Source organism: Alexandromys fortis, unplaced genomic scaffold, assembly GCF_014885135.2.
Source record: "Alexandromys fortis isolate MF-2015 unplaced genomic scaffold, M_Fortis_MF-2015_v1.1 scaffold_149, whole genome shotgun sequence".
Taxonomy (NCBI): domain Eukaryota; kingdom Metazoa; phylum Chordata; class Mammalia; order Rodentia; family Cricetidae; genus Alexandromys; species Alexandromys fortis.
In genome coordinates this window covers 1,647,342-1,670,001 of record NW_026068025.1, presented here as the reverse complement: position 1 = coordinate 1,670,001, position 22,660 = coordinate 1,647,342, and the positions used below count along the sequence as shown (strand labels likewise).

General features: G+C 48.3%; 1 protein-coding gene and 1 pseudogene across 1 annotated transcript in view; both read right to left on the bottom strand.

Moving 5' to 3' along the window:
• Positions 1-4,417: 4,417 nt before the first annotated feature.
• Positions 4,418-22,660, bottom strand: part of Drc3 (dynein regulatory complex subunit 3) — a 38,198-nt gene continuing 19,955 nt past the window's right edge. The window contains exons 6-13 of the mRNA XM_050163606.1: positions 20,836-21,241; positions 20,133-20,243; positions 18,078-18,254; positions 16,551-16,682; positions 13,791-13,861; positions 12,016-12,139; positions 6,877-7,008; positions 4,418-6,554 (exon numbers count right to left, since the gene is read on the bottom strand). Of these exons, the coding sequence (XP_050019563.1) occupies positions 6,441-6,554; positions 6,877-7,008; positions 12,016-12,139; positions 13,791-13,861; positions 16,551-16,682; positions 18,078-18,254; positions 20,133-20,243; positions 20,836-21,241 (1,267 nt within the window). The 3' untranslated portion in view covers positions 4,418-6,440. The remainder of the gene's footprint in view (positions 6,555-6,876; positions 7,009-12,015; positions 12,140-13,790; positions 13,862-16,550; positions 16,683-18,077; positions 18,255-20,132; positions 20,244-20,835; positions 21,242-22,660) is intronic.
• Positions 7,016-9,745, bottom strand: LOC126514584 (threonine aspartase 1-like; annotated as a pseudogene).

Genomic DNA, 22,660 nt, shown 5'->3' with positions numbered 1-22,660 from the left:
TGCTCCTGTGGTTTCTTTTTTTTTTTTTTTTTTTTGTTTTTTTTTTTTTTTTTTTTTTTTAAGAAAAAAAAAGATTTACTGTTAAAAATAGAAGTTCTTTCTGGGATGAACGCAAAGGTGGCCTTGTCCTGGTTACTTACATGCAGTGCTATGATCTGGATCTGGAGTGTCCTCCTGGTGTGGAATTATGTCCATTGGTTTCTTAAAATCAGGGCGGCTGTGATACCCACACAGGATGGGGCTCACTAATATCCCTCATGGATGATGGGAGAGTTTATCTAAGTAGTTAACGGTTGCTGGAGCAAGAGGGCGACTCTTCTTCAAGTAACCTCGGATTCTCATTGGTTCTCCAGGCTAGACCGGGTGCAATTGCTTCTTTGGTTTGTCATCTCAAGTGAGGAGCAGACTCCTCAGAAAGTCATATATACTTGGCGCCCGAATAATGACATGACCAAACCAAATATGAGCATGGGAGGAGCATTTGCAGCTAAGGCTGAAGCATCTGAGGATGGAGATCAGTTCCTGTGTGGCAGGCCTCCCCTGTAGATGGTTTATAGTAGTTCTTGCTATAGTTGCAGTTTGTGGCCCCTGCTCTGAGGCTGAAACATCTGGAGGTGGAGGCTCCTTGGGGGGGGGGTGTTCCAGGATGGCCAGGGGATTACAGTGGCATGCCTCCTCCGTGAATGGGGTCTGAGGGTAAGGGGAACCAGGGATGCCCTTAAATGGCTGATGGATTCAAGAACATATTTCGGTCGCTGAAAGTAGTAACTATGTGAAGGACTCCCAAGCAGGCTGTGATAGCAGTCACTTGTTTTTACTGTGAGCTGACGGCCCCAAAAGAACTTGTGCCTATGGAAGGAAGAAGTTGGAGTGGGAAAGTGCCAGCCAATACTGTCTTCTTCACCGGCTTTAGGAAAGTAGAAAAGGGAAGCTGAGAATGAAGCAGAAATGATAGAAGATACCTTCAGATCCAGTCCGTATAAGGGGGGGGGGATCCATGATTTTACATGTTGATGGGGCCTTCATGGTCCAGTGCAGGGAACTATTATCGTCAGGGAATACTCTGACTGTTTTTAGCCAGAAAAGCATTGTACCTGGACTGGAGCAGATATTATAAGTATACTGGAAACAGTGAAAGCAGTGAGCTACCCAAAGGTTAGATTCTGAGGATACTTTATGCCAGATTAAGGGCTTTGAAATATATTTATATGTGTGTGTGTATACCAAATTTTTATTGTATTTAAACTCAAATAAAACTAATAAAAGATGAAAGGCATCAAGATCAAAATAGAAATTAAACTTGATGGAAATAGTTAAATGTGTAGAAATGTATAAAAGCATAATACTCTGACATGTTCAGAAGCATTCCTCATCAGGAGCAGAGATGCTTCTGGTAACAGAACATAACGAAGGATTTAAATTTTTTTTATAAATTGTCAGTTTTTGTGTTTTGTGTAAATCCTGGTCTCTGGCCTCCATCTTTGGAGCCCCCCCCTCCTGTGCCCCTTGCACCTTGACATCCCCCTCAAGGAAGGTCAAGGTAGCCCGCCAAACCTTGACCCCTTCCCCACCCCGTGGTCGTGTTGGGGGCTTCCTGGTTCCCCTTGGGGCCACCCGAGAGCACAGGAGTCCTATTAAACCTGGATATCTTTTAATTCGGCTTGTTTTGATTCGGCATGATTGGGATTTTGCGTTGACGGAGAGCTCGCGTTAGAAAATATTTCTAACACTTTGTGGTTGTTGTTTTTTTTTTGTTTGCTTTTTTTTTTTTTTCTTTGAGACATGGTTTCTCTGTGTAGCCCTGGCTATCCAGGAACTCACTCCATAGATCAGGCTGGCTATAAACTCACAGAGATCCTCTTGCCTCTGCCTCCTGAGTGCTGGGATTAAGGGGGTGTGCCACCACTGCCTGGCTGGGTTTTTTTTTTTTTTTTTTTTTTTTTTTTTGAGACAGGGTTTCTCTGTGGTTTTGGAGCCTGTCCTGGAGCTAGCTCTTGTAGACCAGGCTGGTCTCGAACTCACAGAGATCCGCCTGCCTCTGCCTCCCGAGTGCTGGGATTAAAGGCGTGCGCCACCACCGCCCGGCCTGGCTGTTTGTTTTTTAAGATAGTTTCTCACTTTATAGCCCAGGATAGTCTGGAACCTCAAATGTATAACCTCAGATGTAGCTCAGGCTGGTCTCAAAGCTATATCATATATGTATATGTGTGTATGTATATGTGTGTGTGTGTGTGTGTGTGTGTGTGTGTGTGTGTGTGTGTGTGTAGTGTTGGGATTACAGGTATGTGTCACCATATCTAGCAGTACTGTCTTTGAACTGCTTGAATTGGGAAATTTTTTTTTAATTTAATTTTATGTGTATGTATATTTTGCCTGCATGTATATCTGTGCACCATGTAATGCAGTGCATGTGGAGGCCAGAAGAGGGCATTGGATCCCCTGGGACTGGAGTTAGAGACAGTTGTGAGCTGCCATATTGGTGCTGGGAATTGAACCATGGTCCTCTGAAAGAGCAGCCAGTGCTCTTAACCACTGAGCCATCTCTCTAGTTCTGGGAAAAACTTTTAAACAACAAAGTGTCTTCTAGCCTGGCTTATGAGGCTGTGAGGTGGGACACATGGGCCGAGTGTGAGTGCTTCAGAAACAAAAACTGAATAATAGAACTGCCCATCCCTCCTTTAGACCAAGGTTGCTTAACCTGAGGCAACACAAAGGAGTCAGCCCCCTTGAGAATCAGGAGCTGGAGGACAACAGGAAGGACAGACAGCTGCTGCTGAGGAGGCTAGGTGTGAGAGAGGTGGGTTGGCTCTTAGTCCCTTGTATCCGAGGGCCGTGTGTGCAGGAGTTAAGGGAGCAGTTAATTCAGCCGGGGTCTCTGGTGTGGGATTTGGGCTTTGTTGACCCCCTATAGTGCGATATGAGGTAGGAGGGTGTCTGGCAGAGCTATGTGATTTGGACTGGGCTATAAACCAGGCATTGAGGGGAGAGAGAAAGAAAAGCAAAGGGGCCTGTCTGACTCAGTCTGAAGCAAACATAGCAAGTGTGATGGCTGTTCCTGGTTATCAGCTGGACTATATCTGGAATTAATAATGCCCAAATGGGCACATCTGTGGTTTTTTTTTTTTTTTTTTTTGGGGGGGTGGTGTTTTGAGACAGGGTTTCTCTATGTCTCCCTCTCCCACCCCACAGAGTAAGCTGTACACATTCCTTTCCTACAAGAAAGTATACTGGGTATGGAGATAATTTGCCCTGGCCTTGAGTAGCCAGGGGTGGCTAAGAGGTGGGAGAAGCCACGGGTGTGCTTGCTAAAAGTTGACTGGACAGGTGAATTAAGAAGCAGGTATTAGCTGGGCGGTGTTGGCGCACGCCTTTAATCCCAGCACTCGGGAGGCAGAGGCAGGTGGATCTCTGTGAGTTCGAGGCCAGCCTGGTCTACAAGAGCTAGTTCCAGGACAGGAACCAAAAGCTACGGAGAAACCCTGTCTGTCTCGAAAATCAAAAAAAAAAAAACAAAAACAAAAAAAAAAAACCAAGCAGGTATTATAGAGGAGCATGGCCCCGCTCCCACCTGGCCCTCTGAGCTCCCTAGTATGGGGAGATGTGTTGAGCCCAGGATGAGGAGATATGAGGCTTAGGAGAATATCTGGATGACAGAGAGCTACCTTACCCGGTACCTCCCATCACACCGCTTTATAACCTTGCTCCTTTGAGGAAATTGTGTAAACAGCAGGACCCTTTCAAGATCGTTAAAATGTTTTAGTGTCTGTGGCTGCTGAATCCCTGATCAGGTTGGCACTTGTTTGGAACAGATGCTGGTGGGCCTTCAGAGAACCTGCCCGCTCTATAAAAAGGATCCATCACATAATGTTAATTTCTGAAGGATTTTCAGACTTAGAAATGGATCTGAAGGACATGCACACGTACTCAGAGGAGCAAGGATGGGAAATCAACCAATACAAGGGCCAGGGGTCCGGCAACAGCTGTGAACATCTTTGAGAATTTTGTGGTTAGGTAAGACACAGGTGCCACCTGACAAGGTGATTGAGACATTCTTATAACAGCCTGTGTCTACAAAAAACAGGAATGCCGGGGCTGGAGAGATGGCTCAGAGGTTAAGAGCATTGCCTGCTCTTCCAAAGGTCCTGAGTTCAATTCCCAGCAACCACATGGTGGCTCACAACCATCTGTAATGGGGTCTGGTGCCCTCTTCTGGCCTGCAGGCATACACACAGACAGAATATTGTATACATAATAAATAAATATTTTTAAAAAAAACAAAACAGGAATGTCACCAGGCATGGCACATGCCTTTAATCCCAGCACTTGGGAGACAGAGGCAAGCAGATCTCTGAGGCTAGCCTGGTCTACAGAGTGAGTTCCAGGGCAGCCAGAGCTACTGCATAAAGAAAAGAATCGAAAAAAAAAAAAAAAAAACCATGAGTGTCAACTCAGAAGGCACCTGAGTAGGAAAAGGCACAGCCAGAAGACATAATAAGGTTGTGAATGAAAGTTTCAGTGCCAGGGTGGGCTTCCTCCCTGAGTTGCTGGTGGGGAGGTTCCTTAGGTACACACGCAGTACACATAGTTCTGACTGCTGTTGGTTGCAGACCAGAACCAGAACTAGAAGCTCCCTCCATACTGGCTGAGCTGGTAGGTTGGAGAGCACTGTGCAGGCTGCTGGGGAGAGTTCTTACCAATGATCCTGCTTAGCTGTGCACCTCTGTGTTACGCTCTCAGCATGCTGTGCACAATTCAACCATGCAATAGTGGCATGACATATGGGTATGAACAAAACTGTCCCAAGATCTGTGGCAAAGGAGGTCAGGTTTTAGTGGAGAAGCTATTGCTGTCTTGTGAAATGAATGTGCTTTACTGTGAGGTTGTGTGTGCCCTTCTACCTCCCTCTTGCTTTCTACCCATCTGGCCTCCCCCACACACACACTTTTTTTTTTTTTTTTGAGACAGCGTCTTACCCTAGGCTTGTCTTAAACTCACTATGTGGCTGAATGTAACCTGGGATTACAGGTGTGTGCTCCAGTCTGATTTTCAGATTGGATTCTAGTATCTGTGCTTCTGTGGTTGGCCTTCATTAACAGTGCTTTTAGTATTAAAGAATGGTGATTGTTGATCAAACTACTGGGAACAAGTGCGCAGCCCTGAGTGGAAGAAAATGACCGTCCATCTCTAGCAGTCATGCTCACCAGGGTACAGGGAGCCTGCAGAAGAGGCAATGGAAAGAATGCCAGAGCCAGGGGAAAGAATATGTGAAAATCTGTCCATTAGGTGTGGCATAGCCATTGCCATCTGGAAATCAGAGCAGCTGTAATTACCCACATGAGGCCATCACAAGATTGGCCCGATAATACTCCCTCATGGGAGGAGGAGAGAGCCCGTAAGGCTCGTGTCCTCTGTAGGGATTGTAAGTATCTACCATTTCTAGAGGGAGGGCAAGACTGCCTGCAAATTGCCTGTGTTCCTGTAAGTCATCCTAATTAAGCCCACTGGTTATTATGCTGGACTTGGATGGAATTGTTTCTTTGGTCTGTTCTTACCTGAGGTAAGCAGAAATGACCTCCCCATGAGTTACTATCCCTAAAAGCTCATGTATCAAAGATCAGTGCCCCCTGGGTCTTGTGATTAGATGGCAGAACCTAATGGGAGGTCTTTAGTCTTTAGGTCAGTGAGGATGTGCTATCAAAGGGGGTTCTTGAGACCCCGTCCTTCCTCCTCTTCTCTCTATGGCCATGAGGTGGGAGGTTTATACTGTGTGCCTGCCATGATGATGCCAACTGACCATGAACTGAACTATGCAGCTAAGATCTAAAATAAAGCTTTTCTCTCTATAAGTTGACTGTGTATGGTGTTTGTTACAGTGATGGGAAGCTAACACGTACATCTTTCATCTCATCTTCCAATGGGAGTCCTGAGCGTCCTCTCCACATGGCCACGTCCACAGTCTTAGCAGTAGGCTCTGTCCTGTTGCCGTGCCTAGTGGGAGGGTGATGTGCCTGGAGAACCAGGCTGAGCCCCTGACTTAGGATCATGCAGCCACGTTCTGAGCTGAAGGGAGCTGTGGCCTCTGCCTTCAGGAGCAGCCCAGGCTGTTGTAGCTCAGTGCTGCAGTAGGAGCCTCAGCCTCTCACTTCTCTGGTCCTCAGCACCCAGAGTAGGGAAAGATGCAGCCAAGAGCACTAGCACATGCATGGGGTCAGCACTCTGCCATCAGCACACTTCCCTCCGACTGCTGGCCACCAGACATGTCTGTGGGGGTGGCTCAAGATCTGCTCATACATGATCACTGCCATGGTCTTCTGCTAAGAGAATACTAAGACTTTTTTTTTTTTAATTGAGAATTATTGCCAAGGGTGTTGGGGTAGGTGTGAACTAAGGAATTCCATAACTCTCAGGGCTGGGTCCATCAGGGGATCTCTGGCTGACACCTAGTCTATAATATCACCACATTCCAGGTTGTCCAGCTCGCTCTGCATGTGGTCGATGTATTGATTGATCTCCTTCACTCGCTTGCGGTTCCTCATGATCTCATCTTTGTGAATCTGGGGAATGGAAGGAGAGCCAAGTGCTCTGTCGGTGACAGCTGACATCACTTACTGTGGCCCGAGAGAGGGAAGGAAGATGTTCGCCTCAGATCCCCACCCACAACGTGCACTGCTGGTCTCTCTCTCTCTCTCTCTGAAGCAGGAGTTACAGACACAATGAAGTATATGGTTCAAGAGTGTGCCTGGGCCACACTGTCTTCATTGCAGGATTCTACAATCCTTAATTCTTTTCTGTACTTGTTTCTGATGGAAAATAGCACACTCTCGTAGCTAGAAAACTTGAGCCAGCCTGCTGGGTGGCTTGGCATTTGTTACTCACCTTGTCTAATAGATGTGCACACCAAGAGTTGATTCCAGTCACCAGCTCGTCTTCTCGGTTGTCAATCTTCAGGAGGTGAATGTCATGCGATGCCCCGACAGCATTAACAATTGTGTCTTTGTCAACAAAGAGCTGGAAAGTGAGAAGGTCTAAATGAGATCATGTGTGTCATTATGCCCTGAGCTGCATAGAAAATGGGTCCCTGGGAGTCCCCAGGCTGTGTGGCCACATCTAATGGGGAGCCCATATTGTATCAGTCACTTTGTAGCAGCTCATCTCTGGGCAACAGCCTGCTCCTCAACCTGAGCCATGACAGGTGTCATGCTGCGGTCCCCATCAAAAGCATGTTTTCTCCAGGGAGATGGCAGGTGGCTAGCCAAGGCAGCCTTGCTAGGCATATCGGTTCTCACAAAGCCTCTTTCTAGGTAGTCCTAAACCTCTGATAGTCAGGTCTGGCTGGGTCTCCAAGCTGTTCCAACCGTGGGCCCTGTAAGCTGATAGGTGTCTACCTCCTCTTTGTCTTCGCTATTTTCATGTCAACAGAATCGAGCTTTGCATTCCATTGGGGCCTGCTTTGCCTTGGATTGTTCCTGACATTGTGTTGTCCTTACAGAAAACTGGTACAACTACTTACCATCTAGGGAGGCTGGCTGGCTCAGATGCAGACTCGGGCTGGAATGGGGAGGGTCATTCCCAGGGACAGGGGAAGCTTGCTGAAGCTCTGAGGAAGTACTGTCCCACTCTGAGCCCAAGGTACCAGTAAACACAAGAATAGCAAAGGCCCTGGGTGTCCTCTGTTGAGAAACTGCAGATAATGCATACACAGGGGAACACAGCTTATCTGAGGTGCATGGGGCTTCAGGTTTTGCAGGGTTTGGCGTTGTAATATCTGCATAGTCTTTATAACACCCCTGCAATCAGAAAATCTGAAATCCCAGATGCACCAACATCTGTTTGGATTTTTGGGCCAGAGATACACAACAGTACTTTGCTTTGCTTCATTTGCTAGAGTATCAGCCTAATATGCTCAAAAATATGTATGTCTGATCTTGAAATTTTAATGTTTCTGCAAAAGGAAGTATTCTTTGATCAAATACTTGGGGGATCCAACACCTCTTGGCTCCCAAAGGAATATTCAGGACTCTCAAAGTGTCCTGAATGCTGTACAAAGTTGTGTGGAAAACAACCTACTTGGTTTTCTCCCTCCTGCCTTCTCTCTCTTCAGCTTACTGTGCACACACTCCATTTCAGAACAGTGTCTGTGGGGACGCTGGCTCACCACAGAATCCCATGTGAGGAAAGCCAGCTTAGCTGATGTGGGACAATAGATCAGCAGCACAGTCACACCACAGGAATGACGGGAAGTCATTCAGTTCCTTCCCTACTCAGGCAGCAGGCCAGGCTCGGAGCAGATCAAAAGATGAACACCTACCTGTGCACGCTGAGGGCTCAGGAGTAAGGAACCTAGTAATAGCCTTCTTTTGCTTTTGTACCTTTATCTTAAAAGTATAGTTGAACAAGAACAAAGATATTATGAATTTTCCCATAAATTTTGCTTTTTTTTTCTTCCCAAGACAGGGTTTCTCTGTAGCTTTGGAACCTGTCCTGGAACTTACTCTATAGATCAAGCTGGCCTGTCTCTTCCTCCCAAGTGAAACTTTGCTTTCTTATGACAGTGTTATATTGTACATAACATTCCATTATACACAAATTAAGACTTTACATAACTAAACATTATTTAAGCTTCATATAGCTCATGAAAGAAAAACTCTCATCAAGATTATCACTTTAAAAGGTTCTGACCTTAAACCCCGGCGGCGAGAAAGTTTCACTGAAACCATTCTTTGTTAAAGGAAGAATGCCATGTATGAGGGATGAGAACACATCCACTTAGACCAATGAATAAAACACTGTTATTAAATGGACCACAATCAAGGTCAAGTCATTTAAATAAGCAGATTCATTCTGTCCACATTGTGTCAACCACAGCTGGGCCCTCAATGAAATGAAAGTTTCCTACAACTTTGGGTTTCACTTGCAAACAGTTCAAAACACAAGTTGTAAAGATGACTTGCTTGTTCCAGGTTATAGGATCCACCTGAGGTCATAGCCCATCAGGGAGAAGCAAGCATAGACACTGCACATTTGTACACACCCATGCATGCTCCAGCTTGCTTGACCACTTGAGTGTCAACTGGCACTAAGTACAGCAACACTTACCTCCCAGGTTGCAATAGGAATTAAAGAACAAGGAAGATAAAACACCTAGTTTCAGGTCCTGAAATATCACTCAGACACTTCATATCCAGCTTGGAGGTCAGTTCACTGGCTTCTCCATGCAGCAAACCCCATTTTTAATTGCTGACTGTCTTGCCACAGCCCTAGGGAGTCTTGAAATGTGAGTCTTGGCTTTCCTGTCCTGGGCTGACATATATCCTGCATGGTGTGGCTCCACAGAAATTCCGCTAGGAGTGTGTGCAGGACTGGAGAACTGTCACTTCGTGGTGCACTCACACCCAACCTTCATTTTTGAGGGACAGTGAACTTACAAACTTGTTTTGCATAGTGTCCAATGCAGCTCAGGTGAGCATCTTCAGCTTGTAAAGCTGTGAACATTCTCCAGCCAATGTGATGCACACAAGATGCTCGCCACTCCTGAGGTACTCACAGTTGTGGAGTAGGGGTCATGAGATCTAGTATTTTCAATTCAGCAGCCACATCCAGAAAGAGCAACCAGCCCATCTCTCCCTGGATGTTTCAAGGCCAAGTCTCCTTTGGAGACAAAAGCAGCAACATTCCCCTCGTGAGCCACAACCATAGCACCTACTGTGTCTCAAATGCCCAAATTATTTTCCTTCCTTCCTGCCTTCCTCCTTCCTTCCTTCCTTCCTTCCTTCCTTCCTTCCTTCCTTCCTTCCTTCTTCTCTTCTATTCTCTTTTCTTTTTTCTTTTTTCCCCCTTTGAGATGGTTTCTCTGTGTAGCCCTGACTGTCCTGGAACTCAATCTGTAGACAAGGCTGGCTTCGAACTCACAGTGCCTCTGCCTCCAGAAAGAGGCACAGCTGCAGCATCAACTCTAGTTTTCCTTCAAGCAGCTTTTGGGAACGTGCAGCTCCTCCCATGGAGCAGACCTGAGCACTGACCCAGCTCCTGCTGGATGTCCAGAGCTCCTAAGAGTGCAGGTGACATCCCTCCTTTCTGTTGGCGCTGAGGTCTCCCTTCAGCTTGGATGGAATTTTCTGCCCAGGTTGGAGGACACAAATGCGGGAAAGCTGGGTCAGGAGTGGCATGGCCAGCAACATTTGGCTTCAGAGGGGTGCTTTGGAAACACCCTAAGCTGTGTGGCTTTGTAATCATGATTTGTGCAATGACCTCAGGGTAACAGAAGACAGATTGCTTTCATCCTCAGCCCTCTTCCTCTTCTGGACTATTCTTGCTATATACCCAGGAAACATTTTGTCAAGTCAAGCTGCCTGGGTCCGAATCACAGCTCCACTGCTGTAATCTCTGGGCTTCACTTTCCCCATCCGCATGGAAACACAGCGGTGCCTACTTTCCATGTCTACCTGGAGACTGAAGGGACCGTTTTGTGCCCAGCTCTTGACAGGCTGGCTCTCAGAGACTGCAGTATGCGCCAGCTATTGGTGTGCTCAGACTTTCTCATAGCCAATGTTTTTCTCCGCCGAAAGCAGGCCATTTTATTGCTTCTGCAAAAGACAGCTGGGTTTCTGGGGATTTCTTGTCTCTGACTGTAAATAAGTAAGAAGAAGGCGCTTTCACTGGCTCTCCCCCAGGTTTTTTGTTTTGTTTGTTTTTGGAGTCAGGGTTTCTCTGTGTGGCCCTGGCAGTCCTGGAACTCAGAGATCTGCCTGCCTCTGCCTCCTGAGCACTGGAATTAAAGGTGTGCGTCACCACTGCCCAGCTTACCAGGAGGCTTTGAAGGCAGTAATCTATTACAGTCTTGCTAGTGAGTCTGAGACTCCCTTTAGCAGAGAGACAGAGCCCCTTGGCCTGCTACTATGGGCACCCCCAAAATGCCTGTCAGCTGTGGTTTGTAGAGATGGGTGCAGAGACAACTACAGTTACAGGCTCAGCGCTGTCTGTCAGACTGGAGTCAAAATTCAGACCCTTGCCCTCACTGCTTGTGCCATCCTCACCAGGCATCTCTGAGCCTGCCTTGCTCAGCGTTCTCATTCACAACCTCAAGTTATAATGCTTCTCCCTTTGGTGAGGAAATGAGGTCACGTGAGGTCAATAGGTTGAGTGGTGGTAATCCCCTAATGAAGAAACTTGGTTGCCAGACACTACTCTGCTAAACAGGGCCACCTGGGTGAGAGGGCACACTGACCTGCCTCTCTGCCTCTGGGACCCATATTTTACTGTGTGCTAGAGTCACTAGGGAGTGAGCATGGTTCAGTGATGATGTTCACTGGTGTCACAGGCCTAGGAACTCTACCCGCTCCATGAGTACTGTCAGAGACTTCCAGAACCTCTCAGAGGAGACGTGCTTCTCGGTTAGGGCAGAGTAGCATTTTCCTGTCTGGTCAACAATGGGCTCTGTAAGTGGCTTGTGGAGAGGAGGTTAGTGTGACTGTGGCCCTGCACCCTGCTATCCTAGCCTCAGAACAGAGGCTACGGGGCCAAGGCTGCTGGCCTTCTGTCTGCACAGCTCAGCCCAGCTCCTGATAAGGCAAGGATTTAGTGAATACATGTTTTCATCCACCCAGCTCCAAAGTCATTCCCGCTGCCATGCTGGATGCTCCTGCCAGCACAGGCGGTCCATGGTGGTGGGATGATCATCTCTGGTCTCCTTCGCAAGCTTAGGTGAAGCGTGAAGAGTTGTAGGAACAAATCGACATGAACCTAAGTTTAAAACTGTGACCTGACAGATGGGGTGTGGAGAAGGGACAGCAGTATGAGAGGTACCCGGGGGAAGCCTCTCAGGAGAGCTAGGACTTGAGCTGAGATCTAAATGGCAAGGACAAGAAAGGCACATAGAGACTGAAGGGAGCATGTCTGCCAGGTAGAATGTGTACTGGCTGGGTTTGTGTCAACCTGATACAAGCTAGAGTTATCAGAGAAGAGGGAGCCTCACTTGAGAAAGGGCCGCCATGCCCCAGTCCTTCCGCCCTTACTCACCGCCCGCACATCATCTGGCAAGTCCTCATCCATCTCGCCCTTGAGGATCTTCTCCAGGGTGTTGATGGCGATCTCCAGGAGCTTCTCGTGGTGATGGTTCTCCAAGTCCCGGCACTGAGCCATCCTGCAGTCGTGAGTTAAAGCCAGGGGCAGAGCAGGCCAGATGTCTCCCACCGGTGGCTGGGCCTCTGCTAAACAAGGCCATGCCATCTCCACTAGAGAGACCAGTTTCTAACTCCTTAGAGTTTTCCACCTTCCTAATGCTGCGAGCCTTTACTACAGTTCCTCATGCTGTGGTGACCCCCACCCATAAGGTTATTTTGTTGCTACTACATAACTGTAGTTTTGCTACTGTTGTGAGTCATAAATATGCAGGATAGCTGATATGTTACCGCTGCTCTAAGGGTTCAAGATCTGCTTTGAGGTACTAAGAGGCATCAAGGCCTTCAAGCTGTCACCCACATGCATCAAAGCCCAGGGCCATCCTCTGGTCGCCATGTTATTCCTGTCCTTTTACTGGGTCATTACTGTCCCTTGGTGGCAGCTCACCTCAGTGTTCTCACTCTCATCAACTTCTCCACCCTCATGGCTTCCCAACACTGCAGCAGGCCTCACTAGTCCCCCATGCCCTCTTACCCCTTCTCCAAAAGCAGCTGGAATAAGAGGAAGGGTTTAAGTAGCCAGTTCCTAGCTTAAAGTTTCCCAGAGCGGCCATTCTCTGACATGGCCGGAAGTCCTCATCTGGAAACTTGTTTTCTCAGGTTTCTCCTCAGGGTCTTGGAACACGCTGATTCTGCTGCCTGGAATCTATCTCCTTTCACCTGGTTCCTGTGGCCACCTGTAGGTCTTTTTTTTTTTTTTAGTGTTTGTGGAGACTGATGACCCTGTACCCTGCATACCACTTGGTACCTCAATGACTGTGTGCTGGACTCTGAGCCCCAGGATGACAGAACCTGAGTCATTCTGGGGTGAACTTAGCACTTTGCCCCTATAAAGGGCTGATAATGTTTCACATGTTGGTTTCTAACCTTAATAAGTAGCCTGTCAAGCTTCCCTATAATTTGCCCTGTCTTCAGAGTGAGTAGTGCCTTATCCCAGAGTGGTTTTCTGCAATAAAAAGTCAGTCAGGAATTCTGGGGTGTCAGTGTCCCCGTGAACATCACCCACTTAGGAACATATGCAAGACTATTGCGCAGAAGTCCCTCTGGCATCCAAACTGGCACTCTAGCAAGGCTGCCACTGCTGAGTGCTGGGAGGCACTTCAGGTGCTATGGAATATGTCTGTGGTCACCAAATCTGCATCCTATGCTAGGAAGGGCCTCTTTCCTGGTGAAAATTGGTACATTTTATATTCTTCTACTTTCATAAACGGAGAGCTTTGAACTAGGGCCCTGTAGGGGTATAAACACCTTTTTGGGATGAGGACTTAGGTCTTTCTGCAAATCTATGGGGTTAAGTATTTTGGGTAAGAACTGAAGTGTGATCTAAAGCGTTCACTTTACTCTGTGGCCACCATTTATCCACACACTCTTAATCTCTACTTTCCTTCTCTTTTTTTCAGTGCTAGGCACTGAACCCAGGGCCTCACTTCTGTTAAGCAAGTTCTCCGAGCTATTCCTTAATCTCCTCTTACTTTCTGAAGAGGTTTCATCCACCTTTGCTTTTTGTTAAGAACCTAGGCCCTTCTGCTCTAGCTGCTCTAGAGGTCAAGACAACCCCAGGAGCCCAGGGTGCCTTCCTGTGGGGTGAGGTAGGGCTCATCACAGAAAGGATATAGACTTTGGACATTTTCAATAAACAGTCCCACCAAGTCAGTGATGTTTCTTTCAAATATGTTTATAGTCTCCTGGAAATGATACAGAAGATAGTCAACATGTGAATCAACATCCTCTACACCACCTCAAATCACAGACCCTTCTCGGCGAAGACCGCGCCCCTTGACTTCCTAGGGCAGCCAATGGCTAAGGATTGACCCCTCCTTTCCAGAGCTCTGCTGCTCTCCAGTGTCAGCTTACTACCCCCGTGAATGCTTCTGCTGTTGATGTTTTAAAAGATTTACTTATTGTATGTACATGAGTGCTCTGTCTACATGTGTGTCTGTGCACGGTGTACACACCTGGTGCCTGCAGAAGTCAGGAGGAGGCACTGTGTCCCCTAGACCTGGAGCTGCAAACAGTTGAGATCTGTCATGTGGGGTCTGTGATCCTAATCCAGATCCTCTGCACGAGCAACAAGTGCTTTTAACCAGTAGCTCTCATCAGCTACTGCCTCTGGGATTTCCATTTTTTAAAGATTTATTTAATGTACACTGGTGTTTTGCCTGTATATATTCTGTGTAAGGGTGTCGGATCCCTTGGAATTGGAATTAGAGACAGTTGTGAGCTGATATGTAGGTGCTGGGAATTGGACCTGGGTCCCCTGGAGGAGCAACCAGTGCTCTTAATCACTGAGTCGTCTCTCAGTTTTTCAAGACAGGGTTTCTCTGTGGTTTTGGAGCCTGTCCTGGAACTAGCTCTTGTACACCAGGCTGGTCTTGAACTCACAGAGATATGCCTGCCTCTGCCTCCCAAGTGCTGGGATTAAAGGTGTGCGCCACCACCGCCTGGCTAGGATTTAATTTTTTTATATTACGTGTGTGTGTGTGTGTGTGTGTGTGTGTGTATGTGTGTTTGTGTGAAAACACGTGGAGATCAGAGGACGGTTTGTAGGAGTCAGTTCTTTCCTTCCACCATGTGGGTCTCAGGGCTCAAACTGAGGTCATCAGGCTTGGCAGTAAGCACCTTTACCCACTAAGCAAGATCATCCTGCAGCTCTGACACCAGGCCTTTTTCCTGTGTAGCTGCCTCTGCCAGGAGCACGTATACTGACTCCCCTCCTCCCTGAATGGACTCCTTCCTTTCAGGCCTCTCAGCAGGATCTGTCCATCATCTCCTCAAGAGCCAGCTCTACTCCAGGGACATTTAATCTCTCTGGGCCTCTTCATATGTGAGCAGGGTTTCTGTGTAGTGTCATGGCAGTTAGCGGTTAGTGTAGTTAAATTAGCTACATCACCCAAATGATTTACCAACTATCTGGCAGAACCAGGACGCCAGGACCCTGGATAGATGTTAATGTTACCCTAGGCTGTTACCTGTTATCTGCCGGTTAGCTGCTGTTCCCAGTACTTAGCAGAGCACTTGCGGCCTAAGCAGATCTCAATGTTGTTGAGAAAGTGATAGACGAATGTGACTATGAAACCTGCTCCCCTGGAAAACCCTTTCCATTGCCTCCCACAGACCTCTAGCACCGCAAGGGCATTTGCAGGAGCCCAAGGCCAGTCTGCAGGCTGTGAAAATGAGCCCATTATCACTTGCATGTGAGCACCTTTTGGTGAATAAAAGGTCATTAGAAAGCACAAACAAGTGCCTTCCTGTGACATGGGCAGGTCAAGAGCATGGACCTGGGAGATGTTTGCATCCTGAAAACAGTCTCCCTGCTTGAGAGGACTGAGAGCCAGCAGCAGCCCTCCCCTGCGGCGCTGCCTCGGCAGTGCTTGAGCCGAGCAATTCCCGGTGGGAAATGAGCGCTGCTGTGCTGGGCGACAGCGAATCTATCCTGTGTAGGAAGTGTCACTTGACGTGTGAGGAATTGATTAGGCACTGTCTCTTGGCCCAGCCGTGGCAACATCTGATGAGGTCCAATTCATCACAGCACTTCCAACTCCCAGCCTGGCTGCCTGCAAACACGCAAGTCACCCTGGCTGCAAATGCATCTGAGACAGCCGTGCTTTTCATTTGCCATCGTCAGAGCCAAGTGACAGGCTCCTTGTGTTGCCGACCCCCAAGACAGCAAGCACAGCCTGCAACACTGATGAGCCTTTGTTTGGTTCCTGAGCGGAGGTCCACCTTGTTTCATGCGCCCCCAAACTTCCCCTTGTGCCAAATAAGCAATCTGCACACTATTGGGACTCTGGGTTCTTCTAGGATGGGGGAGAGGAGATTTTCAGAGAAACAAGTTTACCTCTCATTCTCCAAAAGAATAATTTCCTAGGCAGCAAAGATCGCCGTGTGTGCCTTCCTTTTCTTTTCTTTATTTGGCAATTGCTGAGAATGGAACCTAGGGCCCTGTCTGTGCTAAGCAAGCAAGCAAGCAAGCAAGCAAGCAAGCAAGCGCTGAGCTACACTTTTAGCCCTTGCCTGTAATGTATTTTAATAGTTCTGGAAGAAAGTGGTGTGTGCGCGCGTGCATGCATATGTGACATGCACATGCTCATTTTTATATGTGGTGATGTGCATGTGGCGGGGTGTGAATGTTAGGAGGTGGCAAAGGACATCCTCAGGCACCATTTGCCTGTTTTCCTCTCACTGGCCTGAACTCATATTTGCTAAACTATTGGCCAGGGAGCCCTAGAGACCCACCTGTCTCTACCTACCCAGTCTTCTCCTGCATGTCCACTGGGTTACACTGGACATACAGGGGAAGAGCCTGTGAGAGCATGCTTGTGAGGCTCTGCAGCTGCATGCTGAGGCCCCTGTGCCACGCCAGTCTGGCTTTACCTCCAGTTGCTCCACCAGCTGCATCTCCAGCGTCATGAGCATGTTGAACAGCTCGGTGATGTCATCACTGCACTCTATCAGCTTCTTCTCGATGTTGGGCAGTTCACTCTCTTCTCGGATGGCATTCACATTCTACAAACAAAACCCCTGTGTTTCAGGATTCGGTAGGTAAACATGTTACTTAGTAGTAAGTGACAGTTTGATTTTATAGGTAAAAACTTGGAGCCTGGGGCTGAAGTGCCCAAGTTCAATCATTAGCTCACAATCTGCTAGCTCTGTGACCTTGGGGAAGCTACCTGCTGCTCTGATTTATTGCAGGTGGAGGCACCTGAAAATGCAGGTGCCAAAGGAGCATTCAGACCTACCTCATCTCCTCAAAGGTGGAAGATGAAATTCTTTGCCTGTGCCAGGAGGAGGGGAAGACATTCTTATCATCAGAGATGGGAGCCAGGGCTGAAAAATATCTGCGCAAATAAAGCTTTTAAAACTAACTCATGCTGGGCATGGTGGTGCACGCCTTTAATCCCAGCACTTGGGAGTCAGAGGCAGGTGGATCTCTGTGAGTTTGAGGCCAGTCTAGTCTACAAAGTGTGTGTGTGTGTGTGTGTGTGTGTGTGTGTGTGTTATATTATATCATATGCTGGGGTTGTATTGTGCTCAGTAGACTGCCTGACTACACAAACACTACACGACAAAAGCACCAATGACAAATGTCAAGCTACACAGCAAACCGAGAAAAATACTCTCAAGGTCCTTCAAGGCTTCAGGGCTACTAGCTCAGTCTATAAAGAGCCATAACAAAGTAATACTTTGCCATAGAGGGGAGGGAAGAGAAAAGGGCAGAATGGCTGTAAACTAGACAAGAAAAATCAAGATGAGCGAAAATGAGAGGCCTGTGAGGAGCAGGCAGGCTGTGGATGAACGGACTTAGTGGGTGTAGAGGGGCACACTCTGTTAAAATCTCAAGGCACCCTGACTTAATCCCCGCCTGTGCTGCTGGCAGGGGACCCCCAGGGCCTTCTCTGGAAGTGAGCCTTTCCAGAGCTCTGGGACAGCCCTGACCACTCAGTCACTCAGGTAAGAAAGGGCCCAGTGCCTTACAAGGTGGGAACTGCCAAGTATAGGGACAATGTGTAATAGAACCCTAGCATGCCAGACCTAGGCAGAGTGAGGCTTGGAAAATAAATGCCTACTGAATGAATGAATGAATGAATGAATGAATGAACGAATGAAGAGAAGAAAGCATGGGTGTTACCACCGTCATCAGCAGAAGAGTGGTACAGATAATCCCACGGCTAACACTAATGATGATGATTTCTGGGTGACCCTGAATCCTTGGGGTATCTGATGTGAGGGAGGGCAGTCCCTGTGCTGGTTCAGTGGAGCTGTGTGTGGTGCCCTTTGGTGACACTGTGATCCCTGGCACATGGACAGAGACTAGGGGCCTCGGAGTGCTAGAGGGCATGGACATTGCAGCTCCTCCACATGAGGAGAGTCCTGGACCCGGCACAGGAGAAGGGGCCTTACCAGCAGATGCTTTTCCTCAAACTTGGCAACCTTGAGCTTGCCCTGGTTCTGGTTCTCCTGGATGGCCTCCTGTATGCACTCGTTGAAAGTGTCCAACTCTGCCTTTCTCTTCTCCTGCTGCTTGAGGCCATACTCGAAAATGTTCAGGCAGATGATGACAAATTTGTCCTTGTAGGTAAGTGGCTGTTAAGGAAGCTTGGGGCTCAAGAACAGGCTACTAGGGTTGTAACAAAAATGTCGACAGTCCCTTGCAGAGCATGAAACGCTGAACACTATGGAGACCACAGGCCGTCCTTCTGACAGAAGGGAGACAGAGGAGCCAGTGTTCTGGGGCTTGCAATCTGGAGCAGAACGTGATGGTTGTGGCATCTCTACCTGCACCTAAGGAACTCAGGAACAGGGCTAATGGCCTTAGAAGAGACTTCCAGAGGACTGGGGTCCAGCGAGAGCTAGAAGAAGCCTGCCAGGAAATGAGCTGGAGTCCCTTTTTTCTTTTTCTTTCTTTTTAAAAAAATCTCTGGTTAAATTAAAATCTTTTTTTTTTTTTTTTAATCTTCAGAGAAGGGCCTGTCCCGTGGCTCATCTGAGCTGAGAGAGGAACCAGGTGGTCCAGGTGCAAGCCACAGCTCTGATGGTGCTTCTGGGACCCACCCTAGCAAGTTACCTCTCTGGGCCTCAGTGTCCTTCCCTTCCCTAAGCTAAGGGCATGGAGGAAGCCACCACAGAGTCCTTTGGAGGCTGGGCATGGTAGCACACACCTTTAATCCCAGGATTTGGCAGGGGGTGGGGGGTGGGAGCAGAGGCAGGGAATCTCTGTGAGTGAGTTCTAAGCCAGCTAGGGATACAATAGTGAGACCTAGTCACAAAACAAAGCAAAACAAATCAAACCAAAAAGTCCTTGGCAGAGTCCTGGGGCTCAGGCAGGCCACCCCATAGGGTCTTGGGGATGCTGTGTTCAGGAGATGGGATGCCTTTCCACAAATCTCACAGCTTCATGGTGCTTAAGCATAAGTCCCTGAGGAGAGGGGTGGCCAACACGGTTGAAGCACCATCATCCCCAACTTATTCTCTTCACAGTGTTTGGGTTCTGGGTAGACCTCCTGAGAAAGGTGTCACATTCAATGCAGCCACTGATGTCTAGACTCTGCCTTTAGGATCTCACCAAAGCTGGCCAGAGGAGCTGGGAGGGCCATGGATGGAGGGTCTCACATAGAAGCCATCACAGGGTCAGCCAGCCATGTACTCGCCCATGCCCAAGCCAGAAAAAGGACAGCTGCAGGCACCGTGACATGGGACAGTGGCGTCCCTTCTCATTCCTGGGGAATCCTGACCGCTCCCAAATTGCAATTCTAGTTTCACATCTTATTCCCAAATGACACTTCCTTTATTAGAGATCCGTCCCTGTAAGTTTTCTGGAGGTTGACATCAGTGTTGGTGGCCCACAGACTATCTGGGACCGGCTGTCTCAATTCAGAGTCCTCTGCTTCAGAACGCCCCATGTCCTAGAGGTGCCCGCCACCTCCCTCTTTCCACTGAAGCCCATGGTTTGGCTCTCAGGACCACTGCCGCTATATATGACAAGTGGCATCCTCGGGCTCTGGCCAGCTAGGGGACAGATGCAAGCTCTTAGGCCACACAGATGAGTGATCCTGTACAAACTGCTTACCCTCTGGGGCTACTAATGGCAGTCACCTGGAGATGTGCTTAAGGGGATGTGGCTCAAGAGCAGTAACGTAGCCAGTAGAGACCCTTGGTGTAGAACACTCCCTACTCCTACCTCAGAAAACCCAGCTTTCTGGGCATGGCAGACCCAGCCTGCAGCTGTCACACAATGTGCCTGCAGAAATCTGGACAGCGCTGTCCCACAACACTCAACTGGTGTAGCTGGAATGGCCTTTTGCATACATGTAGCCAGCAGAGATTTAACAACCAGGATCTCACATGAATGATGGGGAAACTGAGGTACAGGGTCAAATGAACTTGCCCAAGGCAAGCTGGCGGTACTTGGACCAGGCCTGCACCCAAAGAGGCAGCAGTGATCCAGAAAGGATATGTCTCAAGGAGCTCACCAACACCAGGCAGGTAGGACAGCTTGTTGCCCTCCACATCCTCGGAATACATGCTGTCAAACAGGAAGGAGCCATCCAAGTGGTCGATGAACGCCATCTGTGGATTCAAATACCCAGACATGGTGACCCAGAGCCAGGCTCCTGGGAGGGTGGAGGCTGCCAAGGATTCCTGCGGGGGACATGGCACCTGAGCTGTAGCCCTCCCTCCCAGGAAGGCAAGTGTGTGGCTGCGTTGCAGGCACAAGGAGGATGTGCGCAGAGGTGCAGCAGATATAGCCGCAGGCTGTTTCCAAGAAGTGCTACCGCTCTACTGAGGTTCATACGGGGCTGGAGCTGGTGGTAAGAGAGCCAGCAAGGCACAGCCACAAAGTCAGAGCCCCAGCGCTGAAAACCAAACTGTGACTGAATGGGATGGGAAACAGCTTGATGGCCTTCAGTAAAGGAGTCACTGGAACCAAGTGTTTTTAGGACAGTCTCTTTGGGCTTGGGAGTGAGGGATGGGGACTGGGCTGAGCCTCTGGACATGGTGATAGGGGCCCTGCAAGGCAGGGAGTATGTGTCGGATCCTGTGGCCGCAGTATGCCTTACAAGTTTTGGGGTTCTGGGGATCCCTGTGGTTCTTTGCTTATTGTGACCAGCATTCTCATGGTACTTCTGTGTCCAGGGCAGGTCAACTGTCTGTGTGGTACCTTGTGCTCCGCCAGCTTTTCCTGCTGGGCCTTCTCGGCCTCCAGCCGGGCCTGCATCTGTGCCTCCCGGTGCTTCAGCTCATCAATGCTATACTGATGCTTTATCTTCGCCATCTCTTTCTGACCCAGGAACAGAAAAGGCACTGTTACCAATGGATATCTGGTTCCTCCGGCCACACATCCTCGGGCCTCGTGAGCATGGCCAGTGTGTTGGAGGGTATCTTTCATAAAAGCTGGGAAAGTCACGGGGCCTTGGAGATGAGAATGCCTAATTCTTTCCAGGCAACCTAAGATTAGGGGAACCACAGAACTGGGGGTGCTCCAAGAGCCTGCCCTGAAGCAGCCTGCCGTGCCCCTGGACCCTTCCTGAGTTCTATGGTACCAATGGGAGATCAGGCATCGGGGTTAGAGGGGAGTTCCATTGCCTGCTTGATAGAGTTCTGCTCTTATGAACTTTGACTCATTTATTTTGAACCATGGTAACATTCTATATGTACCAAAGAATTGTTTTAAAATAAACTTGTTTATGATTTATTATCAATAAATGTTTGATTTGCATATGTATTTACCTACAGTCATGTTAAGTTTTTTCAAGCAAAAAGGGTCTACAAGAAGAAAACTGTAGGAACCCCGCTCTGCGATGAAACCAAGGCTTAAAGGGGGTGCTTGGTTTTCAGTTTTTTGAGACAGTTAGAATAGCTGAAGATGTGCCCAAGCTATTGATCCTCCTGCCTCAAATTCTCAAGTGCTGGGGTTAGAGGAGTGTGCCATCTTGTCCATTGAATTTAAGAATCTCAGAATTGGCTGGGGGGTAGGGTGGTGCACACCTTTAATCCTAGCACTCACAGGCAGATCTCTGTGAGTCTGAGGCCAGCCTGCTACACAGAGCAAGTTCCAGGACAGCCAGAGTTACACAGAGAAACCCTGTCTTAAAACACCCCCTACACAGACACACTTTCAGAATTGGAGCTGGAGAGATGGCTTAGTGGTTAAAAGCACTGGCTCCAAACGATCCATGTTCAATTCCCAGCACCCACACGACAGCTCACGCCTGTCTGTAACTCTCCAGCACCAAGGCTTCTGACACCCTCACACAGACATACATGCAGGTAATACACCAATGCACATAAAATTAAAAAAAAACTTAAAAAAAATCTATGAAATAAAAATCTAAGAGCCAGGCATTGTATCCCTGTAATCTCAGCACTTGGGAAACTGAGGCGTGAGGATCAGGAGTTCAAGGTTATTCTTGGCTAAGTAAGGAATTCAAGGTCAGCCTGGACCACTGTGGTCTCAAAAACACAAATAAAACCAAAGAACAAGATAAATACTCAGGTTCATATTGTCACAGAGAAGTCAGTAGAGGTGGGAAGAGCTCTCTAACTCCTCTTATTTCTGTGAACAGCACAAGACTTGGCTTTGATGCCAGCTTGTTCCTCAGAGTTGGGCTCTCTGCTATAGGCTGTAGAGGAACAGGGTAGACACTGGGGCTAGCCCTCCCCTCTGTCCAGATAGCCTTTCCTGGGTACCCCCTGAATTCCTCAGCATGGCCAATATAGGTTCCTCTTTCTCAGCAGAGGCGCACAACTTCCTGTGGGAAGAACTGGGCAGGTCAGCAGCCTTTGGGTTTCCAGGCACCTGATATAGAGAGACTTCATAGTCTTGCTACTAAAGGCCTCACACACTGAACCATATGTACAGAGGGAGCAGCAGGAGAAACACTCATATATGGCAAGGGAGAGGGGACAGAGGCAGGCAGCAGAGAGGGAAATCTCTCTCTCTCTCTCTCTCTCTCTCTCTCTCTCTCTCTCTCTCTCTCTCTCAC